This window comes from Mustelus asterias, chromosome 4 (assembly GCF_964213995.1).
Source record: "Mustelus asterias chromosome 4, sMusAst1.hap1.1, whole genome shotgun sequence".
Classification (NCBI taxonomy): domain Eukaryota; kingdom Metazoa; phylum Chordata; class Chondrichthyes; order Carcharhiniformes; family Triakidae; genus Mustelus; species Mustelus asterias.
Genome location: NC_135804.1, coordinates 63,802,731 through 63,825,273, shown reverse-complemented (window position 1 = coordinate 63,825,273; position 22,543 = coordinate 63,802,731). Strand labels below are relative to the sequence as shown.

Below are 22,543 nucleotides of genomic sequence, written 5' to 3'. Positions count from 1 at the left end.
CTGTACTTCTCACCCAGACATTCCTCCTGTACTTCTCACCCAGAGATTAATCCTGTACTTCTCACCCAGACATTCCTCCTGTATTAAAACTGACCCAGAGATTCCTCCTGTATTAAAACTGACCCAGAGATTCTTCTGTATTAGCACTGACCCAGAGATTCCTCCTGTATTAACACTGACCCAGAGATTCGTCTGTACCATTACTGACACTTCATTTATTAATTCCAAATTCCTGGGCTGTGGACTTTTGTGCCAATTAATTGCCCATCCCTAATTGTCCTTGATAAGGAAGGTGGTGGTGTTGTGTGCTGTGCTGTTAGGAAGGGAGTTCCAGGATTTTGACCCAATGACAGTGAGGGAACAGTGATATATTTCTAAGTCCGGATGGTGTGTGGCTGAGAGGGAATGCATCTGTTGCCCTTATAGTTCTAGGTGGTAGAGATTGTGGGTTTGGAAAATCCTGTCGAAGGAGCCTTGGTGAATTGCTGCTGTGCATCTGATAGAGGTTACACACTGCTGCGACTTGGCATCAGTGGTGGAGGGACTGAACGTTGAAGGTGATGGATGGGTTGCCAATCAAGCAGGCTATTTTGTACTGGATGGTATCAAGCTTCTTGAGTGTTGTTGGAGCTGCACTCATCCAGACAAGTGGAAAGTATTCCCTCACACTCCTGACATCAAGATGGTGGATAGGCTTTGGGGAGTGAGGAGGGGACTTATTCACTGCAGAATTCCCAACCTCTGACCTGAAGCTACAATATTTACATGGCTAGTCCAGTTCAATTTCTGGTCAGTGGTAACCCCCCTCTGGTACGTGGATAGTGAGGATTCAGCAATGGTAATGGCATTGAATTCAAGGGGTGATGGTCAGATCTTTTCTCGTGGTCATCGCCTGGCACTGTATGTAGCAAATTTTACTTGCCACTTGCCAGCCCAAGTCTGAATGTTGCCCGTGTTTTGCTTTATTTGGACACAGACTGATTCAGTGTCTGAGCAGTTACGAATGGTGCTGAACCAATTGTGTAATCATCAGCAAACATCGCCACTGCTGACCTTTCAATGGACGATCATCATTAATGAAGCAGCTGAAGATGGTTGGGTCTAGGATACTACCCTGAGGAACTCAGGGCGGCACGTAGCACAGTGGTTAGCACTGCTGCTTCACAGCTCCAGGGTCCCGGGTTCGATTCCCGGCTTGGGTCATTGTCTGTGTGGAGTTTGCACATTCTCCTCGTGTCTGTGTGGGTTTCCTCCGGGTGCTCCGGTTTCCTCCCACAGTCCAAAGATGTGCGGGTTAGGTTGATTGGCCAGGTTAAAAAAAAAATGCCCCTTAGAGTCCTGAGATGCGTAGGTTAGAGGGATTAGCAGGTAAATATGTGGGGGTAGGGCCTGGGTGGGATTGTGTTCGGTGCAGACTCGATGGGCCGAATGGCCTCCTTCTGCACTGTAGGGTTTCTATGATGAACTCCTGCAGCGATGTCTGGGAATTAAGTGATTGACCTCCAGTAACCGCAACTATCTCCCTTTGTGCCAGGCATGACTCCAATTGAGGACTGAGATGGGGAGAAACTTCTTCCCTCAGTGGGGGGTGAACCTGTGGAATGCTCTACCACAGCACGCTGTGGTGACCAAGCCACTGAATATAGTTAAGAAGGAAACAGAAAGATTTCTATACACTAAAGGCATCAAGGGGATGGGGAGAGAGCGGGAGTATGGCACTGAGATAGAGGATCAGCCATGGTCATACTGAATGGCAGGCAGGCTCAAAGCTCCACTTACCCGCCCACTCACCCTTAATTCCTTTTCTGTTCAAAAATTTATCTATCCTTACCTTTAATAAGAAAGTGAAGTTAAATACAGCAAAAGTTGTACAAGTATACCATGTGGATGCTGAGGGTTCCTGCTAGCCGTGTGACAGTTAGCAAATAGAAAACAATACATTGAGGATTACTGGGATATTACAGCTGCAACAGACCAACACATGACATTGCAGGAGATGCAGAACATCGGCTCACTTTCCAAAGCACCAAGAATCAATCTCAAAAGGGCTACTCTGCGAGAGCCAGAAAAGATCAAAATCAAAGAAAGCAAAACTTGAGAGTTGCAGCATCTCTGGAAAAGAGAATATGCAACACATCTGGCACACAGCTCAGATGTGGAGATGCCGGCGTTGGACTGGGGTAAACACAGTAAGAAGTTTAACAACACCAGGTTAAAGTCCAACAGGTTTATTTGGTAGCAAAAGCCACACAAGCTTTCGGAGCTCTAAGCCCCTTCTTCAGGTGAGTGGTAATTCTGTTCACAAACAGAGCATATAAAGACACAGACTCAATTTACATGAATAATGGTTGGAATGCGAATACTTACAACTAATCAAGTCTTTAAGAAACAAAACAATGTGAGTGGAGAGAGCATCAAGACAGGCTAAAAAGATGTGTATTGTCTCCAGACAAGACAGCCAGTCTTGTTTCAGCCAGAGTTTCACTGGCTGTCTTGTCTGGAGACAATACACATCTTTTTAGCCTGTCTTGATGCTCTCTCCACTCACATTGTTTTGTTTCTTAAAGACTTGATTAGTTGTAAGTATTCGCATTCCAACCATTATTCATGTAAATTGAGTCTGTGTCTTTATATGCTCTGTTTGTGAACAGAATTCCCACTCATCTGAAGAAGGGGCTTAGAGCTCCGAAAGCTTGTGTGGCTTTTGCTACCAAATAAACCTGTTGGACTTTAACCTGTTGTTAAACTTCTTACACAGCTCAGAGACAGGGATATTATTTTCCACAGGTATTGATGTTTTAACAGCCTGATATTACATTGTTGCAGCTTCTACAAATGGAAGATATAAAACACTGTAGGGTGTGGGAAATCAGAAATGAAAATCATTACATGCTGGAAACACTGCAGATCAGGCAGCCTCTGTGGTAAGAGAACGGTAGAGTTAATGTTTCAAGTCAACAACGTTCTGCCAGAACCCATGAAAATCATCACCCTGACCCTCCCTTCCCATCTCCACAGATGCTGTTTGACCTGCTGAGTTTTTCCAAAATTTATCTTTCAATCTAAATGACACTGGGTTCATTGTTTGTGAGTGGTCGATTTATTTTGATGGTACACATTTAAATTTTACAATATATGCCATCTACCAGAATAAGTTGTTAATCACACTGCCAAAACGTGAGAGGCAATAGAACAGATTGCTATATGTTGGGGGTTGCAATAAACATTGTAACATTAATGACAAGAAACATATATTATCATGTGCCTTGATTACCTGAAATCCGACTCTAGTAAGGTGGTGGAATGGTTGATCATGGCACATAGACAGTCGATGTTTGAGCTTGCCAGAGCACGACCAATGCACTTCTTCACAATGAAGAACACATCATCCACCATGCTGGATGTCAACTGGCCCTTTTCACAGACATCCATCGCAACAGCCTGCAATCAAACATTACAACCTTTACATGACTCAGCAAGTTTATTCAATGATTAACTCTGCCATACAAACTGAGAAAATCCCAAATTCCATCTGTGATTTATTCCCCATTTTAAAAGCCTTCTCCTAATATGGCTCTTAAAGCATCCACACCGTCAGGACCTCCACTTGTGTTCTGCATCGGCTTTATCTTACATGAAATTTAATATATTCAAGATGCTGTCAAGATCCAAAATCCAAGTTGTTTCTCTGAGGTAAATGATCACAGTGAGAAACAGTAGTTGGGTATTAACATTAGCGTCTGTACAGTTAAGTATCAACCTCATTAATGGGGGACTGGAGTTACATATAGGCCAGACTAGATAAGAACAAAGAACAGTACAGCACAGGAACAGGCCCTTCAGCCCTCCAAGCCCGTGCCGCTCCCTGGTCCAAACTAGACCATTCTAAGGACAGTAGATTTTCCTCCATAATACACAATAGTGAATTATTTTTTTGTAAACAATAACAGCTTCATGGTCACTTTTACCAAAATCAACCTCTTATTTCCAGAATTATTCTTTAAAAAACGATGTACATTTTCAAACTGTCATGGTAAGATTTGAAGTCACATTCTTCAGATCTGAAAAAAGACACTATTTTATCAAAGCTTTTCGTCTTGCATCCATCAGGACATTTGTATGAGACGAGAGTGCTGATTGGTAGGCAAATGGACCCTGATTGGTAGTGGCGTCGCCATGGGGAATGCTCCAGTTGACGGTGACTGACAGTTAACTGCCACACATTGGTTGAAATTTAAACTAGGCTGCTTGACTCTAATTGGTCAAGGCATTGCCCTGAGGAATGAGCCTGCAATGCATTGACCAGAGTCAAGCTTCCTGGTTTAAATTTCAAACAATACCTGGCAGTTAACTGTCAGTCACCATCAACTGGTGCATTCTCCAAGGCAATGCCTCCACCAATCAGAGAGTACTTTGCCAGAGTATAAGTACTCACTTCTCATACAGTATAAATATGATGATTTCCCTTATATTCTTGCGAATGTCCTCATGAGCGCAAGGTGAAAAGCTTCAACAAAATATCTCTTTTTTCAGTATCACTCATGTTCCATACCATCAAACGAATTTTCTTTAGATCATTGATTCAGGCTAACACAACCACCACAACACCATGCACCTTACTGGAAGAATAGGGATCTGCATACTATAGATATGTGTATGACTGATGCAGAAACCATGGTAGTTTTCAGAAGCAGGATTAATTCAAGGCCTTTTATAACACTGTACACATGGACTGGGAGCACTCCAGATGGTTAAATTGGCCAAGGCAGTAGGTCAGATAGGTCCCAATTCAATCATGGTGTGTGCTGCGACAGCAAATACATGAACAAAAACTGCTAGAATACACAAATCAGTCAGTGCCTGAAAAAGGAAGGTTAGTGGTTTGGATGGGTTCCTCCACTGGAAATGGATACAGTGCTAAATTTGTCAGATTATCTTCAAACATCTGAACCATAAATCACACTATTCTGCCTAGGAATCATAACTAGGCACACAGGCTTCTTAATAATAGATGCTATGGTCATATTGTTAAAATGCAGTGGGTTTTTCCTGAATAGTAAGCATGAGGTGAAGAGCCAAACAGACTAAGAAGGTCTCAGTTCCTTGAAGTGATTTGTTCCAACCACTTTCCCCTTCTCAAATGTAGAGAGGCCAGGCCTCCACCTGGGTACAGAATTGATGTCATGTTATTTAATACGAGTGCAAGGAGTTAACAAACATTCTGTTTTCATTATCATTAGTAAACCTTTCTTTCCTGCTTTGTTCTCCTGTAGGTATTGACTCTTGGTATGATAGAATCAGGTACCTTGTCCAATTGTCATTTCAACATAGGGACGTAGACAGTGCTCAGAAGAAGGAACCCAGGCTGGTTTTTCCCTCCTTAGTGTTATGTGCCTGTAACGTGATAATCACGGCTTCACAGATATATGAGAGAGAAGTTGACAGCATTATACAGTTACCTTGTTGACCATCTCTCTCATGAAGTACTCCTCCATGGTGATGTAATATCCAATTAGCTCCTGCATATTCCGGCTCAGCAAGCAGAGATTACACAGTTTATCCAGTGCCTTCTGATGCTCTGCGTAACAAGTAATTAAATCACAGAAGCTGGTCAGCAGACTATTTAGCATCTTTTGAAGTTAGCAATACGCAGAGAAATCACAGCCAGCACAGTCACATTAATATAATACTAACTAATTAATATCAAATACGTCGATCAGCTGCTGTTTTTGCAAACCTCCTCCCATCTTAATTTATCTGGTCCTATTAACATATCTGACAAAGGGGCATCCAGACTTGAAATGTTAGCTCTGTTCTCTCCCCACGGATGCTGTCAGAGCTGCTGAGATTTTTCAATATTCAGCATCCGCAGTAATTTACTTTTATCGACATATCTTGTTGTTCCATTATCCCTCATGTTAATCTAGCTATTCATCTAAACTACTCCATGTGGCAGCAAGTTCCACATTCTAATCACTCGGGCTAAGGAAGTTTCTCTTGAGTTCCCTATTGGATTTGTTAGTATCTTATATATATATATATAGACTCTAGATTTGGACACCAATAAATTACCCATAAAATGTAACACGGTGTTCCAAACCATTACAAATGTGTTAGATTAAGTTGAATACTGAAATTGTTTATCAAGTTATTAGAAGTACATCCTTGTTATTTCTAATTATCCATAATTTGTAGCTTTCACATCCTGCTTCAACACAACTCAAATACAGGACAGTGAAGTATTGAGCAGCACAGAGAGAAAGCCCCAAGTTCCATCTCTCGTCCATTATGTGTCATCTGATCAGAGTTCAGGCACCTTAACCATATTCAGCCCTACTCGTGTGAAGAGGGTCATGCAACTTTCTAACTCCTGGGGTCATTATCCATCGACTCCTGTGGCTAGGTCTGTGTGGTTGGCCCCTGGCCAAGGACAGGATCAGGCTCCACTCTGATGGTCAAATGGCCGCCCACAATTCACCATTAAGATCAGCATAAATCACTGTAGGACACCCAGATACTCTTCCTGCTGCCATTATAGGAAAAGGAAGAAACAAGGCAGGAAAGTAATCGGCACAGAATAAATGAATTAACAGCACAAGTTGAGGTCAATGGATATGATCTTATAGCCATTATAGATATGTTATTACAAGGAGATCAAAGTTGGGAACTAAATATTATGGGGTAAATGTCTTTTAATAAGGACAGGCAGGAAGGAAAAGGTGGTGGCGTAGTTTTGTAATTATGAGATGAAATGCTACTTAACAAGTTAACAGAGATATCAAGAAATGATCTTGGATCAGATGATGTAAAATCCATATGGGTGAAAGTAAGAAATAGCAAGGGGAAGAAGACACTGGTGGAAGTAGTCTATAGGCCCCCTGTACTGGCTATGCTGTAGGACAGGGCATAAATCAGGAGATAATGAGGACATGTAAAAAAAGGCAGTGCATTAATCAAGGGGGATTGCATTACTCATGGGGATTGGAAATTCAAATTGGCAAAGGCAGCCATGAGGAAGAATTCATAGAGTGTATTCAGGATAGTTTCTTAGAATATGTTGTGAACCCAACCACAGATCAGGGATCAGATCATTTTGGATCTGATAATATGTAACGAGGCAGCTTTAATAAACAATCTGAGTAATAGATCCTCTAGGAAACAGTGACCATAACATGGTAGAATTTGGCATTCAGTTTGAGAGTGAGAAACTTGGGTCAGAAACAACTGTGAACTTAAATAAGGGTAATTACAAAGGAATGAGGGCAAAGTTGATTGGCGTCGACTGGGAAAGGAGTTTAGCAAAAAAGATGGTTAACCAGCAATGGCAGACCTTTATAAAAATAGTTCATAACTCAACAAAGATAAATCCCAAAGAGATAGAAGGATTCTAGGAAGGGGATAAATCAGCCATGGTCAACCAAGGAAGTTAAGAATAGTATTAACCGGAAAGAAAAAACATTTCCAGATTCTGAAGGGGGAGGGGAAACAGTCACAAGTCGTGGTGCACATTGGTACCAATGACATAGGTAAGAGAAGGGACGGGGATTTAAAGCAGGAATTTCTGGAGCTGGGCTGGAAGCTGAGAGCCAAGACGAAACATGTGGTCATCTCTGGTACGTTGCCGGTACCACGTGATAGCGAGTTGAGGAACAGGGAGAGAGTGCAGTTAAATATGTGGTTGCAGGGATGGTGTAGGAGGGAGGGTTTCAGATACGTGGATAATTGGAACACGTTCTGGGGAAGGTGGGACCTGTACAAACAGGACGGGGTGCACCTGAACCAGAGGGGCACCAATATCCTCGGAGGGAAATTTGTTACGGCTCTTCAGGGGGGTTTAAACTAATTTGTCAGGGGAGTGGGAAAGGGAGTTGTAGTCCAGAAGTCAGTGAGGGTGGTGAGGTATTGGGGAAGGTATCAGGGTCAAGGGTGGGTACTGGTAGACAGGAACAAGGTAGATGAACTTGGGGCGTGGATTGGTACTTGGGACTACGATGTTGTGGCCATTACGGAGACGTGGGTAGAACAAGGACAGGAATGGTTGTTGGACGTTCCGGGGTATAGATGTTTCACTAAGTGTAGGGAAGCTGGTAAAAGAGGTGGAGGAGTGGCATTGTTAATCAAGGATAGTTTAACGGCTGCGGAAAGGCACTTCGTGGGGGATCTGCACACTGAGGTAATATGGGCTGAAGTTAGAAATAGGAAAGGAGCGGTCACGTTGCTAGGAGTTTACTATAGGCCCCCAAATAGTAATAGAGATGTGGAGGAAGAAATTGCTAAGCAGATTATGGATATGTGTGGGGGTCACAGGGTAGTTGTCATGGGGGACTTTAACTTTCCAAATATTGATTGGAACCTTTGTAGGTCAAATAGTTTGGATGGGGCAGTTTTTGTGCAGTGTGTGCGGGAGGGTTTCCTGACACAATATGTGGATGGGCCGACTAGAGGTGAGGCCACATTGGATTTGGTACTGGGAAATGAACCGGGCCAAGTGTTAGATTTGGTTGTGGGAGAGCAATTTGGAGATAGTGACCACAATTCGGTGTCTTTTGTTATTGCAATGGAGAGGGATAGGGCCGTACGGCAGGGCAAGGTTTACAATTGGGGGAGGGGTAATTATGATGCGATTAGGCAAGAATTAGGGGGCATAAGTTGGGAACAGAAACTGTCAGAGAAAGGAACTAATGAAAAGTGGAATTTTTTCAAGGAACAAATACTGGATGTCCTTGATAGGTATGTTCCTGTCAGGCAGGGAGGAAATGGCCGAGTGAGGGAACCATGGTTCACAAAAGAGGTGGAATGTCTTGTGAAAAGGAAGAGGGAAGCTTATGTAGGGATGAGGAAACAAGGTTCAGATGGCTTGATTGAGGGTTACAAGTTAGCAAGGAATGAGCTGAAAAAGGGGCTTAGGAGAGCTAGGAGGGGACATGAGAAGTCCTTGGCGGGTCGGATCAAGGAAAACCCCAAGGCTTTTTACTCTTATGTGAGGAATAAAAGAATGACCAGGGTGAGGTTAGGGCCGGTCAAGGACAGTAGTGGGAACTTGTGTATGGAGTCAGTAGAGATAGGCGAGGTGATGAATGAATACTTTTCTTCAGTGTTCACCAAGGAGAGGGGCCATGTTTTTGAGGAAGAGAAGGTGTTACAGGCTAATAGGCTGGAGGAAATAGATGTTCGGAGGGAGGATGTCTTGGCAGTTTTGAATAAACTGAAGGTCGATAAGTCCCCTGGGCCTGATGGAATGTATCCTAGGATTCTTTGGGAGGCAAGGGATGAGATTGCAGAGCCTTTGGCGTTGATCTTTGGGTCCTCGCTGTCCACGGGGATGGTGCCAGAGGACTGGAGAATGGCGAATGTTGTTCCTCTGTTTAAGAAAGGGAATAGAAATGACCCTGGTAATTATAGACCGGTTAGTCTTATTTCGGTGGTTGGTAAATTGATGGAAAGGGTCCTTAGGGATGGGATTTACGACCATTTAGAAAGATGCGGATTAATCCGAGATAGTCAGCACGGATTCGTGAAGGGCAAGTCGTGCCTCACAAATTTGATAGAATTTTTTGAGGAGGTAACTAAGTGTGTTGATGAAGGTAGGGCAGTTGATGTCATATACATGGATTTTAGTAAGGCGTTTGATAAGGTCCCCCATGGTCGGCTTATGATGAAAGTGAGGAGGTGTGGGATAGAGGGAAAGTTGGCCGATTGGATAGGTAACTGGCTGTCTGACCGAAGACAGAGGGTGGTGGTCGATGGAAAATTTTCGGATTGGAGGCAGGTTGCTAGCGGTGTGCCGCAGGGATCAGTGCTTGGTCCTCTGCTCTTTGTGATTTTTATTAATGACTTAGAGGAGGGGGCTGAAGGGTGGATCAGTAAATTTGCTGATGACACCAAGATTTGTGGAGTAGTGGATGAGGTGGAGGGCTGTTGTAGGCTGCAAAGAGACATAGATAGGATGCAAAGCTGGGCTGAAAAATGGCAAATGGAGTTTAACCCTGATAAATGTGAGGTGATTCATTTTGGTAGGACAAATTTAAATGTGGATTACAGGGTCAAAGGTAGGGTTCTGAAGACTGTGGAGGAACAGAGAGATCTTGGGGTCCATATCCACAGATCTCTAAAGGTTGCCAGTCAAGTGGATAGAGCTGTGAAGAAGGCCTATAGTGTGTTAGCTTTTATTAACAGGGGGTTGGAGTTTAAGAGCCGTGGGGTTATGCTGCAACTGTACAGGACCTTGGTGAGACCACATTTGGAATATTGTGTGCAGTTCTGGTCACCTCACTATAGGAAGGATGTGGAAGCGCTGGAAGGAGTGCAGAGGAGATTTACCAGGATGCTGCCTGGTTTGGAGGGTAGGTCATAGGAGGAAAGGTTGAGGGAGCTAGGGCTGTTCTCTCTGGAGCGGAGGAGGCTGAGGGGAGACTTAATAGAGGTGTATAAAATGATGAAGGGGATAGATAGAGTGAACGTTCAAAGACTATTTCCTCGGGTGGATGGAGCTATTACAAGGGGGCATAACTATAGGGTTCGTGGTGGGAGATACAGGACGGATATCAGAGGTAGGTTCTTTACGCAGAGAGTGGTTGGGGTGTGGAATGGACTGCCTGCAGTGATAGTGGAGTCAGACACTTTAGAAACATTTAAGCGGTTATTGGATAGGCACATGGAGCACACCAGGATGATAGGGAGTGGGATAGCTTGATCTTGGTTTCAGATAAAGCTCGGCACAACATCGTGGGCCGAAGGGCCTGTTCTGTGCTGTACTGTTCTATGTTCTATGTTCTACAATGTGGCAACAATTTGTGGTAAACCGGAGAATTGGGAAAGTTTTAAAAACCAACAAAAGGCGACCAAAAAAGAGAGAGAAGATAAACTATGAGGGTAAACTCACAAATAACATAAAAATAGACAGTAAGAGCTTCTTTAAATAAATAAAAAGGAAGAGAGAGGCCAAAGTAAACATAGGCCCCCTTAAAGAGCAAGATAGGGAAGTAATAATGGGGAACCAGGAGATGGCAGAGGAGTTAAATAAATACTTTGTGTCAATATTCATGATAGAAGACACTAACAACATTCCAAAAATACTAAATAATCAAGAGGCAAAAGATGGTGATTGGAGGGGAGGAAATAAATACAATATCACTAGAGAAAACGTACTAGGAAAATTATTGAGGTTGAAGGCTAATAAATCCCCAGGACCTGATGGATTGTATCCTAGGATATTAAAGGAAGCAGGTACAGAGACGGTTGGATGGACTGGTAGTAATCCTCCAAAAATCCTCAAATTCCGGATAGGTCCCAGAGGATTGGAAAACTGCCAACGTAGCACTCTTATTCAAGAAGCAAGGGAGATAAATTAAAAAACAGGTAAATATAGGTCAGTTAGCTTATCATTTGTCATTGGGAAAATGTTAGAGTCCATTATAAAGGATGTAGTAGCAGAGCATTTGGAAATGCATTATATAATCAAGGAGAATCAACATGGCTCATGAAGGGGAAATCGTATCCAACAAATTTATTAGAATTCTTTAAGGTGGTAATGATCAGGATTGATAAAGGGGAACCAGTAGATGTAATATACTTAGATTTCCAAAATGCTTTCAATAAAGTACTGCAGAAAATGCTACTTAACAAGTTAACAGCCATGGTGTTAGAGGGTAGTATATTAGTATGGATAGAGGATTGGCTAACTAATAGAAGGCAGAGAGTTGAGATAAGAGAAGTATTTTCAGGATGGCAACCTATAACTAGTGAAGTGCCACAGGGATCAGTGTTGGGGCCACCATTATTTACAATGCATATTAATAACTTGGACGAGGAAGTGAATGTACTATTGCCAAGTTTGCCAAGGATGACAGAAAGATAGGTGGGAAGGGAAGTGGTAAGGATGACACAAAGAGTGTACAGAGGGATATGTACAGACAGGTTAAGTGAGTTGGCAAAAACTTGGCAGGTGGAACATATGCTGGAAAGTGTGAAGTTATGCACTTTGGTAGGAAGAATATAGGAGCTGAATATTATTTAAATTGAGACAGACTGCAGAAAGCTGCAGCTCAGAGGGATTTGGAGGACCATATGTATTAATCAGAAAGCTAGCATGCAAGTTCTGCAGGTAATTGGGAAGGCAAATGGAATGTTGGCCTTTATTTCAAATAATGGAGTACAAAAATAGGGAAGTCTTGTGAAAACTGTACAAGACACTAGTTAGACCACACCTGGAATACTGCAAAGTGTTTTTCTCCCCGTATCTAGGAAATATATATTGGCATTGGAGACGGTCCAGAGAAAGTTCACTCGATTGGTCCCAGGTATGGAGGGATTTTCTTATGAGGAGAGGTTGAGTAGCTTGAGCCTGTACTCATTGGAGCTTACAAGAATGAGAGGTATAGGACTCACAGGGGACTTGACATGATAGATGCTGAGAGGTTATTGCCCTTTGTGGGAGACTCTAGGACCAAATGGCATAATCTCAGAGTAAGAGGTCACCCATTTAAGACAGAAATGAGGAAGAATTTCTTCTCCCAGAGAGTAGCGAGTCTCTGGAATTCTTTACCACAGAGGGCTGTGGAGGCTGGGTCATTAAGCAAGTTCAAGGCTGAGATAGACAGATTTTTAATCAGCAAGGGAATCAAGGGTCATGGGGATAAAGTGAGAAAGTGGAGTTGAGGATTATCACATCAGATCAGTCATGATCTCATTGAATGGCACGGAGCAGACTCAATGGGCCGAATAGCCTACTTCTGCTCCCATGTCTTCTGGTCTTATGGAAAGGGAGAAAACATGGCACAGCATCATGCAGTGGTGGGAGGTTAGTTCAATTCCCTCTCTCTGTTTACATGCTAGTGGTTGTGAAGTTGTGATCAACTCACCCACTCACCTGTCCTCTTGGCACCAAAGATATTCAGGCAGGGGAGACTGGACCAAGGGGATAAAATATCAAAAACACCCCGTGAAACTATTTCAATTAAAGACAAACAGTTCTGAAGTTGCATGGAAATTACACCATTAGTAGCAAGATCTTTGTACCTTGCTTCACTTCTTCAGAGGCTACCGCATCACAAACTTCAAAATCAGCAGTGATCCTTCTCTTGATGAAACGTAGGTACAGCTCCGCGCGAGCATTCATCAATGTAACCTCCGCTAAAATAGCGTCCAATTCTCTGAAAATCAAAAATAATTCTTAAAATTATAAATTATCATCCATATCCTAGCCCATGCAAAATGACTCCATAGAATCCCTGCAAAGCAGAAGGAGGCCATTCGGCCCTTAAAGTCTGTACCAACTCTCCGAAAGAGCATCTTACTTAAGCTCTCCCCTCCTCCTATCTCCGTAACTTTGCTCATTTACCATGGCTAATCCACTTAACCTACACATCTTTGAACTGTCAGAGGAAGCCGGTGCACCCAGGAGAAACCCACACAGATACAGGGAGAACATGCAAACACCACACAGTCATCCAAGGCCGGAATCAAACCCAGGTCCCTGGCGCTGTGAAGCAGTCGTGCTGATCATTGTGCCACCACGCCTTCACCCCTCCTAATGCTTTAATCACATTGCCTGTTGTAGGATTAAACTATACAGACCAGAAGGTCTCAGGTTCCATCCTTGGTCAAGTAGCTGATTTTGGTTAGGCAAGTTGGGGAGGTACTAGTAATCCATAACTCTAGGGCAACATTTTTGGGACCTGTGTGTAAATCCCGCCACGGCAGATGGTGAAATTTGAGTTCAATAAAACTCTGGAATTAGAAGTCTAAGGATGACCATGAAACCATTGTTGATTGTCGTATAAACTCATCTGGTTCACTAACGTCCTTTAGGGAAGGAAATCTGTTGTCCTTACTTGATCTGACCTACATGTGACTCCAGATCCACACCAATGTGACTGACTCTAAATGCCCTCACAGATGGGCAATAAATGCTGGCCCAGCCAGCAACACCTACATCCCATGAACCAATAACAAAAAGAAGTATTAAAGTGCTCTTGGGCTAGAAAGAGCAAAAATCAGCCAGAGTTCAATTGCTGATCACCATCCAGAAAATCTGGTTGGACAGAGGGGTGGAAGAAGAGGAGTGCTTGAGGATGGGAGAGGGGATGCTGTTGGCAAAGGAAGAGTGAGATAAAGGAAGGAGCAACTTTGTATCAATTTCTGATCTTTATCCAGTGACACAGAAACAGGGGGAAAGAAAGAGACAATGAATACATGTATGCGTAGAGGAGAAAACTATGAATGCAGTTGTAAAGGATGAGTCAAAGCCACCTGATCCAGATGGAATGCATCCCAGGTTACTGACGGATGTAATCTGGAAATTGCAACGGCTCTGGCCACAATCATCCATTATCCTTGGATATGGTATCAGAGGATTAGAGAATTCCAAAAATTACACCCCAGTTCATATAAGTGGATAAACCCAACAACAGACCAGTCAGCCGAATGGCCATGGTGAAGAAACTTTCAGAACCAATAATCAGGGATCGCATTTACTGGAATTCTGAAAAGTAACAACTGATCAGGTTCACTCACTTCAGAGAGTTTTTTGATGAAGTAATGGAGAATGTAATGAGGCTAAGTGCAGCTGGTATCTGAATGCAGAGGCTGGTGGGGTGAAATGTGAAAACAATTCTATCCTTGTTCTGGGAGGGAGGGGAGGGGGTGAGGGTTGTGGCGCAGGAGGTGGACCACACGCTGTTGAGGGCCCTGTCAACAACTGTAGGTAGGAAACCACGGTTGAGAAGTGCAGCTGGTGTTGTGCATGTTGATTTTCAAAAAGCAATCATCAAAGTACCACACAATAGACTTGTCAGCAAAATTTAAATCCATGGGATTAAAGGGACATGAGGGCATGAATATAAAATTAGCCAAAGGGCAGAAAGCAGACTGTGGTGGTGAGCAGTTATTTAACTGGCAGGAAGTATACAGGGCAACAGACACATGGGAACAGCACCAACTGCATGTTCCACACCAAGTCATACACCATCCTGACTTGGAACTATATCCAGTAAGAGTTTTAACAACACCAGGTTAAAGTCCAACAGGTTTATTTGGTAGCAAACGCCATGGGAACTATATCACCATTCATTCACTGGAAATGGGTCAAAATCTCAAATAGCTCCCTACCAGCACTGTGGGTGTACCTACACAACATGGACTGCAACAGCTCAGAAGGCATCTCACCAAAATATGGTGAGCCATCTTCTTGAACTGCTGCTGTAGGTACACCCATAGTGCTTTCAGGAAGGGGATTCCAGGATTTTGACCTTCCAACAATGAAGGTCAGGATGGTTGTGGCTTGGAAGGGATCTTGCAGGTGGTGAGATCTGTTGGCTTTGTCCTCCTAAGTGCAAAGGTCATGGGTTTGGAAGGTGTTGAGCCTTGGTGAGTCGCTGCAATGCATCTTGTAGATGGTATACACTGCTCCCACTGCACGTCAATGATGGAAGGAATGCATGTTTACGTTGGTGGACAGAATGCCAATTGAGCAGCCTGCTTTGTCCTGGATGGTACTCAGTTTCTTGAATGTCATTGGAGCTGTCCTCATCTGGCCAAGTGTAGAGTATTCTATCACACTCTGGCATATGGGCACAGACTGCTTCAGTATACAAGGACTCGGGAATGATACTGAATTGAAAACGGTCAGCAAATATCCCCACTTCTGACCTTATGATGCAAGGAAGGTCATTGATTAACCAGATCACCACCCTGAGGAACACCTGTGATGATGTCCTGGAACTGAAATGATTGGCCTCCAATCACCACAACCATCTTTCTTTGTGCCAGGTATGACTCCAACTAGTGCAAAGTTTTCCCCCTTAATCTCATTGACTCTAGTTTTGCTAAGGCTCATTAATGCCATACTCAGTCATATGCTGCCATGATGCCAAGGGCAGTCACTCACACCTTCCTTCTTGAATTCAGCTCTCTTGCCCATGTTTGAACCAAGGCTGTAATGAGGTCAGGAACCAAGTGGCCTTGGCAGAACCCAAACTGAGCGTCACAGAGCAGGTTATTGCTGCGTAAGTATCGCTTGATTGCGCTGTTGACGACGCTTTCCATCACTTTGCTGCTGATCAAAAGGAGACTTATGTGGCAGCAATTTGCCGGATTGGATTTGTCCTGCTTTATATGGATAGAACATTTCTGGGTAATTTTCCACGTTGCCGGGTGGATGCCAGTGTTGTAGCTGTACTGGAATAAGTTCACTAGGAATGCAGCTAGTTCCTGGTCTTCAGTGTTATTGCTTGATGTTGTCAGGACCCATAACACTTGCTCATATCCGGTGCCTTCAGCCATTTACTGAAATCACATGGACTGAATCAAATTGGCTGAATACTGACAACATAATGCTGAGACCTCAGGAAGAAGTGTAGGTGTCTCAGTCATTGGCTATAAGGTGTGATTCTATCAGTATGACTAATTCAGGCTGTTGTTTGAAGCAATACCACCATCACCATCTCTGGGTATGTCCTGTCCCACAGGCAGGACAGCCCAGCAGTGCCGGTGGAACAGTAGTATGCAGTCAGGAGGGAATTGCCCTGTGAGACCTCAATAATGCCTTCAGACACCATGAAGTCTCCTGGAATGAGGTGAACTGTGAGCAAGGAAATCTACTGTTTACCACCTACCACCCTCCCTCAGTTGATTAATCAGTACTCCTCCATGTTGAATATCACCTGGAGGAAACATTGAGGGTAGCAATGTACTCTGGGTGGGGGTCTTCAATGTCCATCACTAAGTGTGCTTGGTAACACCATTTATGACTAGAATAGCCGGGTCCCGAAGGACCTATCTGCCAGATGCAGAGAAGTTTTATTAGAACATTACCAGAGATCAGAGACTTCATGTGAACTTTATGTGGAGAGACCAGAGTAGCCAGAGTTGCTCTCCTTAGAGCAGAGAAGGTTAAGAGGTGTTTTGAACCCATGAAGGATTTGATAGCATAAATAAGGAGAAATCATTTCCAGTGGCAGAAGGGTCAGTAACCAGTGGGCATAGATTTAAGGTGATTAGCAAAATAACCATCGGTGTTGAGGAAACATCTTTCCGCAGTGAGCTGCTGTGATGTGGAATGCACTATTGAAAGGTGCAAGCAAATTTAATGATAATAACAGAATTGGAAAAATAACAGAGGGAATTTTCTTGTTGGTCTATGGAGAAAGAGCAGAGGAATGGTATTCATTGAATGGCTAACAAAGAGCTGGTACAGACATGTTGGACTGAATTGTCTCCTTCAGTGCCTTCAATTGCCGAATACACTGTCAGCATTTGCTGCTTGGATTCATAAATGAAGAATAAGGTAATGGATTTCACCAGTACCCCAGGAATCATGACAGAGCCAGGGGTGACACGGCACAGTGGTTACCGCTGCTGCCTCACAGCGCCAGAGACCCAGGTTCGATCCCAGCCTCGGGGTCACTGTCTGTGCGGAGTTTGCACATTCTCCCCGTGTCTGCGTGCGTTTCCTCCGGGTGCTCCAGTTTCCCCTCAGTCAAAAAGATGTGCTGGTTGGGTGCATTGGCCATGCTAAATTCTCCCTCAGTGTACCCGAACAGGCGCCGGAGTGTGGCGACTAGGAGATTTTCACAGCAACTTCATTGCATTGTTAATGTAAGTCTACTTGTGAGATTAATAATAAACTTTAAGTTAATTGACAAAAGAAAGAAAAGAAAACAACAAACAGGATACACAGCAATTTATAGAGACATTCATACCTGGGCTCTATCTTATCCATCGTTAAGTTTCTCATCATACTGCTCTGCACTCGTTGGAACTGCAAAGTCACAAAATGAATGAAGTCAATGTTTGATTTGAATGTAACACAGGCATTACATTAAGGATCAAATTGCAAATAATAACTGTGGAAGCAGAATTAGCACCAGACTATTGATTCACCACATTGATGACCAATGAGACATTAGATGCAGGCTTATGCTCACAATTTCACAGAAAGGGGCTGCCCAACCATTGCCAACTAGAGGTTAGTTGTCTTGCCATGGGATAGAAAACAATAGAAATAAAAATAGGTCAGGTCACACACACAAACCTCCCAGCAGACATTTTATAGAGTGTCCCTGCCTGTCTTCCTGGATAAAGAATAGCCCATGGCATAGGGTATTACTTAAGGGGAGTGAGAAATAATAGAAGAAGTTGCACCCACATCATACTGTATTAAACCGTTCTTGTGCAGATCCTGCAACCAGCCCTGAACTGGGGCAGCCAGAAGAGAAACCAGATTACTGCATTGTGAGGATAAAACTGAACTCGGCTGCATTGGTCCATAAAGTCAAGTAGCTCACTGTTATTCAGATTTGAACATTTGGCCATGCAGGCAAGATACTAGAGGATGGTCGTCCTTGGACTGTATCCCAGAAGACCGACCGTCATCTTCAGCGTTGGACATAAAAGAAAATATATATAGCACACCTAGCTAAAAGAATGCAGCACTGGACTGCCAAGAGAAAGCTGGAGTAACCTATTTATAGAAGGCACACGCAGATAGATGATAAGGAACCACAGGTTAAGATTTCTATCCTACAAGCTGTGATAACCCAGCAGCTCATTAATGATAGATGGGATATAATGGATCCTCTCCCATGATGGCATGGTGTGGTGGGTGATGAAATACTAACCAGAAGGTTAGAGGTGGATCTCCAGCCTGCACCAAGTTAGTTATGCTTGGTAGGGTACTAAAAATAGCCTAGTATCCTTGAGCTAAAGGAGATGAGCCCACAACCAGCCCAACATTTATATTGGTGGGTGTGTGAATATAGCCTGCCATACTAGTCATGCCTAATCCTCACCACAACATGGACAATTCTCAGCAGGAGTGATCAGGTAACAATTATAAATCAAATCCCATATGAACAGTGATCCCTTTGAGCAAGGTTTTTCAATGTTAACAGTACCTGTAAAATCATACTCAGGAGAAGAGATGGGAAAACCTGAGGAAGGGGAAATGGCTGTTACTCTCTCATGCCTTGATGTTTTAGGTTATGGTCAATTAACTGAAATACACTGAAAAAAATTGAGTTTTCCTATTAGAAAGTGTGCCTCTGTTATTTCTAGCAGTAACGTTTTTCATATCATTTACATCAAAATAGATCCTTGGCTCGTAATGGACAACATCATTCAAATAACGGGGATAATTTTTCTTCAGCCACAAAGTCAAGTTGGAGAATTTGGGATTTGACAAGGAAAGTTATACTTTAAGCAAGAGAGGTAGATAGTCAGTTCAAACAAAGAAACATCCTCATTCCTAGACATCATTTACACACAGTGCAGTTTGCATATTTCTTGAAATCTAACCCCGAGAGTTAGATCTGCACTCATCCCCAACAAGTGCTGTTCACTGACTTCCTGTTCCCCCACAACTGCTGTGGCTTGATTTTGGCCAGCACTGTGTTACAGTCACGGTTGATCTGGTTTTGGATTCACAAAGGTGAGATGGTGAGGATTTATTTTTGTGCAGCAAGTTTTTACGATTTGAAATGCACTGTCTGAAAGTGTGGTTGAAACTGATTCAATAACTTTCGATAGGGTTTGGATGAATACCAGAAGGGAAACCATTTGTACAGTTTTGTGGAAATGACAGTGGTGCGAAACTAATTGGATATCTCCTTCAAAGAGGCAAGATGGGCTGTGTGGACTCCTTTTCTGTTGTATCAATCGATGATTACTTCCTAATAGGACAGCAGCAGGCAGAGAGTGTCCTACAAAACAACACAAAGCACAAATGCATTCATACAGAGATAAAGCTGCCCTGGCTTACCTTTCTCTGGTAATCCCTCTGCTGAATGAATTTATCCACTACTTTTTCAGCTTGTTGATCACACTCCACCTGTAGGTATTTAATAAGTGTGTACAATCGCCCAGGCCCATAGTACGTTTCAACAATGGGCTGGTGAGTCTCCACTATTCGAGCGATCCCTGTGGGAGAGATCAAACAATACAAGCTCTGTATCTTCAAAATCACTCTTCAAAGAACAAAGAACAAAGAACAATACAGCACAGGAACAGGCCCTTCGGCCCTCCAAGCCCGCGCCGCTCCCCGGTCCAGGATTGAATCCTGAATCCAGGATCCCCGCCCAATTTTCCAGCCTATCTACATACCAATATCCTATCCACCGAGCTGTCCCTCACAGCTACGATGCTTTGTTCATCACAACCTATTTACTCACCCCCACCCCCCCATTCCAGACCATGTGATCTCCAGGGAGAGGCGAAAACCCAGAGTGAAAACCCCAGGGCCAATATGGGGAAAAAAAATCTGGGAAATTCCTCTCCGACCCCCTGAGGCGATCGAAACGAGTCCAGGAGATCACAATGGCCCTGATCGGAAAATGCTTCCCAACCCTAGTCATTTCCACTTCCACGAACACCATATGAATTCCCTGCCCCCGAGACAGGTTCCCAACTATCCGCAGTCTCGCTCTGTACTGGCACCAGCAAGATGATCATAGAATGAAGCCTTGAAACGAGAAACAAGGAACAATTAGCCCGCGCCGCTCCCTGGTCCAAACTAAACCACTCTTTTGTATCCCTCCATTCCCACTCCGTTCATATAGCTGTCTAGATAAGTCTTAAACGTTCCCAGTGTGTCCGCCTCCACCACCTTGCCCGGCAACACATTCCAGGCCCCCACGACCCTCTGTGTGAAATATGTCCTTCTGATATCTGTGTTAAACCTCCCCCCCTTCACCTTGAACCTATGACCCCTCGTGAACGTCACCACCGACCCGGGGAAAAGCTTCCCACCGTTCACCCTATCTATGCCTTTCATAATTTTATATTCTGTTCTGAATCTTCATGTTCTGAATCACTTTTACTCCACATCAACTATGTGCCTCGGCCTCAAATTCAGAGGTAATGCACCTGTGTGACACTGTTCAATTCCCATACCAGCCTAATGCAACCTCTCTGAGTGATGCTGTCATTTCCGTGCTCAGAGGCAAATAGGCTGTTAGGGGTCCAATATCGTGGAAACTCGAACAGGTAAATGTGCCACACAAATGCCAGACAATGACCACCTCCAAAAAGAATCTATCACCCCTTGATGTTCAACAGCATTACCATCACTGAAGCCTCCACCATAAACATCTTGGGGATTTCCAAATGATCGGAAACCGACTTGACCAGTCATATGAATACTGCAACTACTCCTGACTCACCTGTCCACCATCTACAAGGTACAAGTCTGGAAGGTGATGGAATACTCTCCACTTCCCTGGATGGGTGCAGCTCCAACAACACTCAACAATCTTAATGTCATTCAGGACAAAGCTGCCTGCTTGATTGGCACCCCATCCACCACCTTCAACATTCATTCCCTCCAACAATAGCGCACCATGGCTGCAATAAGTACCATCTATCAGATGCACTGCAGCAGTCTGCAAGACTCTTTCAACAGCATCTTCTAAACTTGTGACCGGTAGCACCTGGAAGGACAAAGACAGCAGACACAAGGGAACATAACCACCTGCAAGTTGCCCTCCAAGTCATACACCGTCCTGACTTGGAACTAAATCATTGTTCCTTCAGTATCACTGGGTCAAAATACTGGAACTCCCTCTCTCATAGCTCTGGGGATGTATTGACCTGCAGTGGTTCAAGAAGGTGGCTCACCATCACCTTCTCAAAGGCAATTAGGGGCAAGCGATAAATATTGGCCTTGTCAGAAACATCCACAATCCCAAGAACAATTGAAAAGAATCTGGGCTGTAAAGTGCAGACAGAGCCCTCACGGTCAGCAGAAGAGAAGACTCAGCTCTCTGAATACATCAATTTTATTGGTGACCAACTTTTAACTAGAAATGTGTAATGTTACTGCCTAATTTGTTACTCTACACTAACAAGAAAAGCCATAAAAGAATAACAGGAACAGCAAACCGTCTCAGAAAATTAAAGCTGAGAATGGTCACAACACCAGTGTGGGGTGCACCCTCTCATAGCAGGAGCACTGTCAGTCTGAAGTGTCATTAAAATCAGAGTAGAAGGAAACCTACCGTCCTTACCTGGAGTGGCACAAATGTGACTCAAGACCACAGCAATGCAGCCGACTCTTAAACTACTTTGTGAATTGCTCAGCAAGACACTCGTTACCCATTACCAGTGCCTCAAGAAGGCAGCCTACCACCACCCCAACAGGGCAACTCGGGATGAGCATTAAACCTTGGCCTTGCCATTGGAGTCCATGACCCAAATGATTTTTTTAAATCTTCCATCTTAAGCACGCTAATTCTACAAAAGGTATCTCATGAGGCCAGTGGAGCAGTAGGAGAGGTGACTTTCATGCCATAGAATAGGTTGAATTCAAACTCAGAATGAGGAAGTGGCAGGCCATTGTTCTAACTCCTTCTGCCCAGCCTGTTAATTTGACTATTTAATTAGACTCACTGAGAAAGTCTCACCTTCAAAGAGCAGTGTTAGGGTGTCAGCAAATGTCACAGCCGCCCTGCGGTCGCTCATCTCAGTGCTCAGTGCCAGTTGAAGGTTTTCTTCAGCTTTGTTTGCAATCTTCAGTAACAGAAAACAGATCAGGTTGGCAACAACAATTCAA

General features: G+C 43.7%; 1 protein-coding gene across 1 annotated transcript in view; it reads right to left on the bottom strand.

The window, feature by feature from the left end:
• cog4 (component of oligomeric golgi complex 4) overlaps positions 1–22,543 on the bottom strand; it is a 59,493-nt gene that overhangs the window by 21,392 nt on the left and 15,558 nt on the right. Inside the window, exons 6-11 of the mRNA XM_078211157.1 lie at positions 22,395–22,500; positions 19,757–19,914; positions 17,700–17,758; positions 13,018–13,151; positions 5,460–5,578; positions 3,275–3,441 (exon numbers count right to left, since the gene is read on the bottom strand). Coding sequence (XP_078067283.1) covers positions 3,275–3,441; positions 5,460–5,578; positions 13,018–13,151; positions 17,700–17,758; positions 19,757–19,914; positions 22,395–22,500 — 743 coding nt within the window. The remainder of the gene's footprint in view (positions 1–3,274; positions 3,442–5,459; positions 5,579–13,017; positions 13,152–17,699; positions 17,759–19,756; positions 19,915–22,394; positions 22,501–22,543) is intronic.